Source organism: Arachis hypogaea, chromosome 3 (assembly GCF_003086295.3).
Source record: "Arachis hypogaea cultivar Tifrunner chromosome 3, arahy.Tifrunner.gnm2.J5K5, whole genome shotgun sequence".
Taxonomy (NCBI): domain Eukaryota; kingdom Viridiplantae; phylum Streptophyta; class Magnoliopsida; order Fabales; family Fabaceae; genus Arachis; species Arachis hypogaea.
The window spans coordinates 22078202-22088012 of record NC_092038.1 but is presented as its reverse complement, the minus strand read 5'-3'; the positions used below and the strand labels follow the sequence as shown (position 1 = coordinate 22088012).

The 9811-nt window shown below is 31.1% G+C and overlaps 1 protein-coding gene across 10 annotated transcripts; it reads left to right on the top strand.

Annotated features, from left to right (window-relative positions):
- The first annotated feature begins 1992 nt into the window (after positions 1 to 1992).
- LOC112789840 ((+)-neomenthol dehydrogenase) lies at positions 1993 to 9419 on the top strand. 10 transcript variants are annotated; one of them, XM_025831928.2, is made up of 10 exons: positions 1993 to 2115; positions 2226 to 2381; positions 2919 to 2993; positions 3139 to 3318; positions 3422 to 3806; positions 4435 to 4562; positions 5135 to 5174; positions 5267 to 5394; positions 7901 to 7997; positions 8082 to 9419. In XM_025831928.2, exons 1-5 carry the CDS (start codon positions 2032 to 2034, stop codon positions 3794 to 3796), a joined length of 870 nt encoding a protein of 289 aa, XP_025687713.1. In that variant the 5' UTR covers positions 1993 to 2031; the 3' UTR covers positions 3797 to 3806; positions 4435 to 4562; positions 5135 to 5174; positions 5267 to 5394; positions 7901 to 7997; positions 8082 to 9419. The 10 variants fall into 10 exon arrangements, with proteins under 10 accessions (XP_025687713.1, XP_025687712.1, XP_072088673.1 ...); XM_025831927.2 differs by having other exon boundaries at positions 5132 to 5174; XM_072232572.1 differs by having other exon boundaries at positions 4435 to 4617; positions 5132 to 5174; positions 9053 to 9419.
- The last annotated feature ends 392 nt before the right edge of the window (positions 9420 to 9811 follow it).

The window sequence follows — 9811 nt, the reverse complement described above, 5'->3', positions numbered from 1 at the left end:
TCTAGTATAGAAAATATTTTAAATTTTAAGATCTTATCTATAGTAGTAGTTGGTATTTTTATACGTTTTGATTTTTGATTTATTGAAGAATCGTGTGGAGCTTTTAAAACTATATATGTTAATTCTTGAATGAATGGATGATATAGCTTTAAAAAGTTATTTCCTATGATAAATTCCATTCCAGAATCTAACATATATATAGATGGAACAATGAACCTATAATTTTGAATAAAAATTTCAACCATCTCTGCTTTTTGGTCAATTTTATGTATTGATTTGTCAACTATTCTAACTCTTAATGGTTTCTTTAATTTTTTCCAATCAAGTTTTATATTTGAACTAGCAAAGCATTGTGTTGCTCCAGAATCTATGAAAGCATTTATAAATTTTTCTGTTATTTTTATAGTAATAAATGTAGCATTATTACTCAGTCTCTGAGTCTGTTTCTGAGACATATTCAAAAATATAGTCGAAGTTATCATCAGATTCTTCTAATGGTTCCATGAAACAAGACTTAGCAATTTCTATTTGTTTAGTAAGATCCTTTTTATCCTTCTTTTTTAGGCATTCATTTGCGTAGTGTCCTTCTTCTTGGCAATACCAACATTTACAATTTTCTTTTTTATTCGGGCAATAGTTATTTCTCTTATAAATCTTCCCATTATTCATTAGCAGGATATGGCAGTTTTGTTATATACATACTGAGATAATAATTTTTGTCTTCTTCTTTTAATTTGTAATAGTGTATTCTATATTCACATATATAAGACTCCACATTACATAAATCATATATCTGAATATTAGCTAAATGATTTTTTGCTTCTTGATATTCTTTATTATAGACTTCTTGCCTATGATCTATAATATTTTTTCCAAAAAATTCTTTATATAGAATCATCATTATATATAATATCTTATCATAAGCTGTTGTTTTTGTTTCTAATTCTTCTATTACTTGGTTTTCTATTGATGTCATATAATCTCTTATAGTTCCTTTAGTATGAAATCCTATGTAATTCCAAATGTCTCTTCCAGACAATTCACTAAGTTTTGGATTAGTAAAGGCTTCTAATAAGAAGGAATTCAACCAGTTTTCAAAAATTTCTTTTTCGTTCTTTTTGCAGTCTAAATCGAGCATTCTTTCTCCTTCCATTTCCTGGATTTTAGGAACGTATTTTGATGGTATTTTTGTATATTTTGAATCTTTATTTATAAATCCTTTTTTAAAAGCATAATTATCAAAACCTGTTTCCCATTTAAATTGAGATTGATTATCCTTAGATGTTCCAGCTTCATTTTTTATGTTTTCAGAATTTACTAATTCTTCTTCTATTTGAAAACCATGTTCCATAATATTATTTTCTTGAGCCATTTTTAATTGTTTAAAAAGCATTGTAACTTCTTCTAATTTTTTTTCAATATTCATAATTTCAATGGTGGTTTTACTTTTAAGTCTGTTATGTTGATTATATTTTGAAATTTTTCTTCTTTGGGATTCTCTTTTTCCTTATTTCTTTGAAATTTTATAGATAGTAATATTTCTTCAAGCATATCTACTATAGAATTTAATTGTGGGTTAAAAGTATGATGAAGATGTGGGGAATCATTTCCATGGTAGCATTTTTTAGAAATTCCATGTGAAAAGTAAGTTTTTTCAGGTTTTTGAAGTCCTTCAATAAAACTTATAGTAAAATAAAGGTTTTGAGAAAAATCATTTTGTATTGATTTTAAGAATTCAGTGTCATTACAGTTAACATTGGTTAAAATCATTAATTTTTGATCTATTAGTTTTGATAATTTAATTATTTCTTCTCTTAAATCTTCTAATTTACTTTTTTTCATTAGGTGACGCTTTTCTTTGTGAAGAGTTACGGTTTTAAGTTAAAAGTGTGGTTTTAGAATGTGTGGTTTAGATTTTGCCATGTAGGCACATCTTTAAAACAACATCTTTACCATATATTTCTCCATAATAATAATAATAACAATAATAATAATAAATAAGAGGGAAATCATGGCAAGTGGCATACATGCATGGAAATAGTGCTCATGATATCTTCTTCCCTGATTTCTCCGTTAAACAAACAAGGCCTCAAATTAAAGATGGAAGCGCCAGAGGTAAAGTACAACCCCATTTCTTGTAGTATTTTTGCTGGAGACACTAACATTTTCAATGCTCTTTTTTTAATATACTTCATCCACTTCAAACCCTATTTGATGTTAAACAGGATCTATTTCGTTTTAAGAGAGGTCTTCATGCTTTGGAAACTCTCAAAGATGTCTCTCATCTTGTGCTCTTTCACCACCTTGATGTTGCTGATCCTGCTAGTGTGGATTCTCTTGCAAATTTCATCAAATCTGAATTTGGAAAACTCGACATTTTGGTAACTTGACAAATTAAATTCCATATATATATATATATATATATATAATATTATAGCACTCTCTTTTTCTTTTTTTTTTTGTTTGCATGGAAGGGGATACAAGATGAATTATGTGAAAATAAAATTTCCATGTTTGCATTATTCTACTCAGAAATAAGTTTCATTGACTTAGTCAACTATATATATATAAATTTCTATTGTATGATTTGGGATTTTCTCATTTATTTTCATGTTTGTTAGTTGCATGTTAAGGATTTTTTTTCCTTACAATTCCACTAAAAAAATGAAATTGACTAATTTGTTCTGAATGTAATAAATTAAACTTCTCGTATGAAGCTCTGCATGCTAAGAGGTTTACTATCAAGTCATGTTTAGGGTTTATGTTATTAATTTTGAATACTAACCAGGAATGAGTTCATTGTCTTAATTAATAACCTTGACTTGGTAGCTTTCAATTGAAATGGATTCTATCTTTTTCCTTGTCATATATATTGATGTTTGAATATTATTCTTGAAGAAAAGAATTGCATTTTGTAGATCAACAATGCAGGGATTGGTGGACTTGTGATTAAGGACAATGATTTGGTCCCTCAAGTGTTATTCAAAAGCAGGGTAAGAATTTTACACCCAGTTTGGTTCATATTTTTTCATTTTTCAACATTTTCTATTTTAGAATTTAAAAAATATAAACCAAACACAATCTTAGCTTTTAATCTAAGATGTTTTCTTAGTATATTGAATTGGGTGAAATTTTTAGGAATTATCAGACGATGTAATAGAGAAAGCTGGAATAGTTCAAACATTCGAGCTAGCTGAAGAATGCTTGCAAATAAATTATTATGGTGCTAAAAGAACATCTAAAGCCCTTCTCCCTCTTCTCCAATTATCTGAATCACCAAGAATTGTTAATGTATCATCCTCCCTAGGAAAGTTAGAGGTAATCTTATTATATTATTTGGTATTATTCTCCATTATCATAATAAAGTTTATGACTCTGTTTTGTAGCTCTTAATATATTTTACTTTCCATGTCTAATTCAGTGTGTATCAAACGAATGGGCTGAAGGAATCTTGGGTGATGCTGAAAACCTTACAGAAGAGAGAGTTGATGAAGTGTTGAATGGATTTCTGAAAGATATCAAAGAAAGGTGTTTAGAAAGAAAAGGATGGCCTAAGGTTCTTGGTGCCTATATTATCTCAAAAGCTGCTATGAATGCATATACAAGAATTGTTGCTAAAAAGTACCCTACTATATGCATCAATAGTGTGTGTCCAGGTTATGTTAAAACTGATATAACTGCCAATACTGGACTTTTAACCGCAGAAGAAGGTGCTGCTAGTGCTGTCAAAATAGCATTGCTTTCAAATGCCTCTTCTGACCTTTTCTATTCTCAGAATGAAGTTTCTTCATTCTAATCCAATTGAGGTTGGTTATGTATATTCATTTCTTCTGTTTTTGGTAGATAAATAGTATCCATTTCTTAGGTCAAGGAAAAAGTGTTGGTGATCTAATATTTTTAATAAATTTGATAGGTTTGAAGGGGAAAAAAAAACAAAGAATTGAACATGAATGAACTTTTCAATATACTTTTTTGGTTGCCGGCAAAGGCTATTTTACCATGGTTAATCCATCCTAATCGAATTGCATATCTAGCTGAGATGAATGAATCTCTTAATAAAAAAATTGTATTTATAAAGTCCCAAATTTGGAATAAATTTAAGCGGATAAAGTCTTTAGAGCCAACATTGCACAATTAATATTTAATGGAAAGAAAAAAATTCAAAACTTATAAAAATAAGAATACCTGAAATTCAATTAGAAGAAACATTCCAATTTCAAATTTAACAAAAAATCATCTTTAGTGTGCTTTATGTTGGTCTTATTTAGTAATCTGCTATAATATTAGCCGAAATTGGTTGTCATAGTATTTTATATTGTTTGGTACCTTGATTCAATGATTATGTTAATTCGAGCCTCTTTCGATTGCAATATTCGAGACTCCAACCATTACTGTCTCTAACAACTCACATTTTGATATGGACATCTTTTTCAGTTGAGCAAAACTGTTAGCAGTTGAGGATGTAAACAAATCACGAGATAGTAGATGGTGCCAAGTTCAACAAACAATTACATGCCAAAATTTTCAAGTGTTCAAGATTTTCAAGAAATGGGGCCATCCAGGTTTGCTCAGAGCCTATGGATTCAACCTATGGATTTAAGCTGTGAAAGAATTTTGGTATAATTTTTTGTGTCAAGCAAAGGCCTTTGTGAGTTGAATATCTGTTTGAAGCCACTATCGACCACTGGGAATGTCAATCATGTTTGGATCTTGTGTTGGTGATGAATATTTTACATCAAATATTGGCTCAATAGAATCACATTTTGATTTAACTCTTTCAAATCATTCAGGGAAGAAAGTAAATGAAATGGTGGTAATGCATTTGATGAAATTTCACACCCTTCTGGAATATGCATCATAGAACTAACAACACACACATATGTGGTTAAATTAAGTTGTTATTATCCATAAAGTAATCTGTTAATAAGAATCAGATCAATCAGCTTAAAAGATTAAATGATTTCTCTTCCACCCTGTTGCCTAAAGTTGAAATCATTGAAAATAAATTGTTCATCACTTCAGTTGAAATAACCAAGTGTAGAAATTATTTCAAACTTGGACATAATAAAATTTTATTTGGAGAAGAATCTTTATTTATTTATTACCTGACTTAGAAACTATCATACTGCAGCAGCATTAAGATCATGGTGGAAGACCGAATTATTACTCGAGTTGTAAGAAACTTAAATCCTTCTAGAAACTTGATTCGCAATATATTTCAGAACTATGCCTCTACCTTACATGATTCTATGTGCAATTCTTTCAGATTGGAGGAAGATTGTAGTACTAGTGTTATCAATTTTGGACATTCAGAAACATCTAATAGACACAGCTGCTTTGACAAGTATACTATTCTAATCCATCAATGGGTTGCAACACACATAATTTGAAGAGGTACAATTCTTTTTAAATTTCCAATAATCTCCTTATTACTAGCTTCATCATGGGAGGGCAATATATTTTTGAGGGTTTCATCATAGTAATAGCTTACTTCCATTGTTTCCAAGTTGGGTGTCTTCTCAGATAATTCAATTGGCACATTATACTTATTATGCTCATCATCATTAAAACGGTAAAGTTTATTCAAACTCTCAAGATTTTCATCCTTACATTTTTTCAACCATGAACTTAAAGCTTGAGTGCATTTCCAATTCAGAGTCAAATTTTTCATCTTGGAAATATCCTATGACCAAAAGGGTTTATACTTATAAATAACTTTTTGAAGCTTGTAACTAAAAAAAGTAAGGGTGTACACTAGTTGGATTGAGGTTAGTACGAAGACAGAGAAGTTTTCATCTACAAAGACTTGTTTTTCCATTCTGCTTTGAGGTTTGCTTGAAGGGACCTAAATGCTGCAGAAAAGTTCTAATCAGTCCAAAATTATGTTGCCTATTATAATGTAGTTTTTCAATTGGTCACTTTTTTCTTTCTTTCTCCTTAAAAAAAAAAATCAAAACCGATATTATAATTTCAGAAGTTAAATGAAAATTTAAAACAACACGCATACTTTCAAAATTGATGGTCTTATTGATAATTGTATAATACATAGAATGTTACATTATACATTGGAAGTTAGAGTTGTCAGATGAAGCTAGGTCTAATTACTCAATGGGGCTATTAAATCTCTATTTCTGAATAGTTTTGGCATCTCTCTTTCCTTTGAAGTTCAGCAATATTGATATCCCTTAGAACTAGAATCCGGATCATATTATTGACTCTCTTCTTTTAAGTTTTTCTTGATTCTTGAACACAACTTTTATTTCTTTTGGTGCTTTGCACCTTTGAGCCTAGCCGTGACTCTAAGTGTTTTGTTTTCCAAGTATTACCACCTGATACATAAACACCACAAGCACTTAACTGGGAGAATCCTTTGGGTTCGAATTTGGCTTTGCTTAAATTCCCAGATAGTGGTGCTCAGAGCCTTAAGCGTACTCTTTAATAGCTTTGGGTCACGACTTTAAATGTTCAGTCTCAAAGATTACTTGACACTTTCACACCACAAGCATATAGTTAGGGAGAACAACTCTTTTGAGATTTTTAGGCCAATTTTCGACCCTCGTAACCATTGATGCTCAAAGCCTTTGACATTTTTCTTTTTCGATTTTCTTATTTTTTTTGCTGTTTCTTTTTCTTCAAGAATCAATCTTTTTGATATTTCAGAGAATCAATAATACTTCTCTAAATTCTTGTACTTCAAGAACCAATATGCCAAACCCCAACATCAAGTATGCTCAGTTAATTCATACATTTAGAGAATAAAGATAAGGTCACCACATCAAAGTAATTAGAATAACTTATGATGTAACTCAAGATCTTATGTATTTTCCTATGTTGGCACCTTGGGCTCTTCTAACCATTTCCACACATTCAGCAAACCAGTCCCATCTCCAGTGAAGAAGAGTCCGCCAGGGCCTATCTCAAAGGATCGAACTTCTTGTCTTGTAAATAGTCGACCTCTCTCTAGAAACCTGTAGAAGCAGACACAGTAAGTAGCTACAACAGTAAAAAAAACAAGCCCAGTAAAAGTAGCAAGACAAGTAGATGAAAGATTTATCATCACTCACGTCGGCAATTCATACATACGAACTGAATTATCTTTGCACGAGCAGAACAATATTGGCTTGGTCTCTGCATCAGTCATTCATACAGTCCAAAAACAGCCTATAATAACAAATAAAAAAAAAATGAATTGGACAAACCAATCACCTTCTTAAAACAAAATCAAAACATCAGCTTAAAGACATATTTGTGAACAAATGTTAGTGGTTGAACAACTTACAATTTGGTTAGTGTGAGTGTATGTCACTTCTAGAGTTCCCTCCTCGGTAACTTGAGAATTAAGATGGATCATGTTAACACAACGGCCAGTGTTGCAGTCCCATGCCCGAACTGTGCCGTCAATGCTACCAGAAATAAGTTTGTCTGAACCAGCCGGCAGTGCAATCCCAGTGATTGCCTGTCAACAAAATTTGAATATTAGCATAAACAAATCCAACTCAATGGCACTTATTAGTTTAACTAGACTAAACATCTTAGAAATAAATTTCCTCACCCTCAAACTTATTTCAATTGCAATATTCACTTAACTTCCAAATTAAACCAAGACAATTAACTAGAGAATAAGTTTACCAAATACACTAAACTGAATGTACTTTCTTTTTACTATTATATTTTTATTTATGAATATTCATTTCTACTATTTAAAAAAGGATTAATTAAACTTTCTTTCTCGATAATATTTTCTGAGATTCAAATAAGATTTTTTAGAATAGTAAGACATTTTTTTCTTTTTAATTTCAAATTAACCACTTATAGTCGAATTTAACTCGACCAAATTTCTGTTAAAGCAATAGATTTCTCCAAAAGAAGAATTTATGATTTTTTTTTTGCATTCTCACAGAAGATGAATAGAGAGCTACAACAATAGAATGATGATGATGGTGACCGCGAGAAGACTATGGATCACACTCTCCTGCTGTCAAATCCAATACATTTTGGTGAGATTTTTTGTTGCTCTTTTTCACGCCATATTCATGTTCCATAGCAACTTGATCAACTTTTACATAATCCATATATTTTAGTTTCGAACCGGTGGTGAAGCTTTCAATTGTGGAGTGCATGCACCGTTTTTAGAGCCAATGATGGCTTTGAATTTGTTGACAATGAAGCCATCGGTGTTTCCCATGTGGAGTAAGATTTGGAAATAAGAGGAGGAAAAAAACCCAAGACAAAACTTTTGATTAATGAAAAATTTCCTTTTGTCCTTTCTGTCTTTGCTCTGCTTCGTGTTCACTCATTTTGATTCTATTTTGTCATTTTAAATGTTGATGCATCTGCTTCTAAGTTTTGTCCCTGATCTAAGCTTTTAAGTTCTAATCTTTGTATGTGCTTCATGTTTGTGTTTGTGCTTGTGCTTCATGCTTATTGCATAATAATAAAACATTTAAATGTACTTATTATAATTTGTACTATATTTTAATTTATTATGTGTTTTGTGGTGAAATTATTAATTTAAAAAAAATGCTCAAATTTAAATAAATATATATTATGTATGATATATAATCTTAAAAAAATAAATGTATAACAAGTAAATTATGTGAGTCTATGAATTTCCAAGTCGAATTTACAAGTTGAGTTTAGATGAGCTCAATAAATTTATTTAGATTTGTGGAGTTGACAACTTTACATGTATTTATATATAAGTATATAATGACTAATTTTTCGTGTGCAGAAAATATTTTCAAATTAAACCAAGACAAAATACACTAAACTGAATGTACTTTGGTGTGTTCATATCAAATAATAAAAGGTGGAATCAGACATGTATAATTGTGTTCATGAAGCTTTGCAAGTGTAGAAAACCCATCACCATAAAACCATGAATGCAAATTCTGACACAACTCACCATGCACACAATTGTCAGTCATCCAATCTTTGCAAATACTGCGTGATTTATCCACACAAGCCTCGGCAACAGTAACCACATCTTCCACGTCTGCAGTCTTTTCAATCAATACAGCCTTTTGTTCACACTTGCTTGGCTTCTCAACAGATATAGCTTCTGGTCTGCACTCATCAACAGCCTTTAGTGCATAATTTTCTGGCTTCTTGAAGGCCTTGGGTGTGCAATTTATTGGCTTCTTAGCAGAGGAACTGGCCATCTTCTCAACGGACGAATCGGGCTTCTTCGAATGCTTATATGTGGTATTGGCATTATAGTATACATTGGATGGGGAGGTTGGTTAGCTATGTGAAAATGGACAAGGATTTCTGTTGCATCTCCCAGCTAGCCAATACTTACATGTTGGTGGTGTTGTACGACGCAACCGTTTAGTCCTCTTTGTTGTTGTTATAACAGCCATGATACTACGAAATAAAACACAGTATTCCCATCAATATATAACACCCTTCATTGCTCATTAATCTCTTCCAAAACTTAAACAACAACCCAATTAGAACAAGCTGCAGAATCCATTCCCTCATCAAAACCCACTTCTCCATCAACCCAACTTAACACCACTACTTAAGTAAAATACAATATGAACACTAAGGAAGACAAAAAAGAAACTCCAAACAAGGTAACGTGCTAAGAAGCAAACCTGAATTAAGAGTAGAATTGAGTTCGGAAAGTGCAATAAAACTAATAACAATTAGAATCACTGAATCAGCGAAGAAGAGAGTGTAAGAGGGTGTTTGTATAATAGTGTGGAAAATTGGATCACGTCCTTTATTTATAGGTTTCGTTGACGATGGAATTAAACCGAGAAAAATCAATAATCAATAAATATTAAATAGTATCATTATGAAATTC

Coding starts and splice junctions, on each gene's coding strand:
- LOC112789840 (XM_025831928.2), top strand. CDS start 2,032: ATGGAAATAGTGCTCATGATATCTTCTTCCCTGATTTCTCCGTTAAAC. Junction 2,382..2,918: donor TTGGAAAACTCGACATTTTG/GTAACTTGACAA, acceptor TGCATTTTGTAG/ATCAACAATGCAGGGATTGG. Junction 3,319..3,421: donor CCTCCCTAGGAAAGTTAGAG/GTAATCTTATTA, acceptor TGTCTAATTCAG/TGTGTATCAAACGAATGGGC.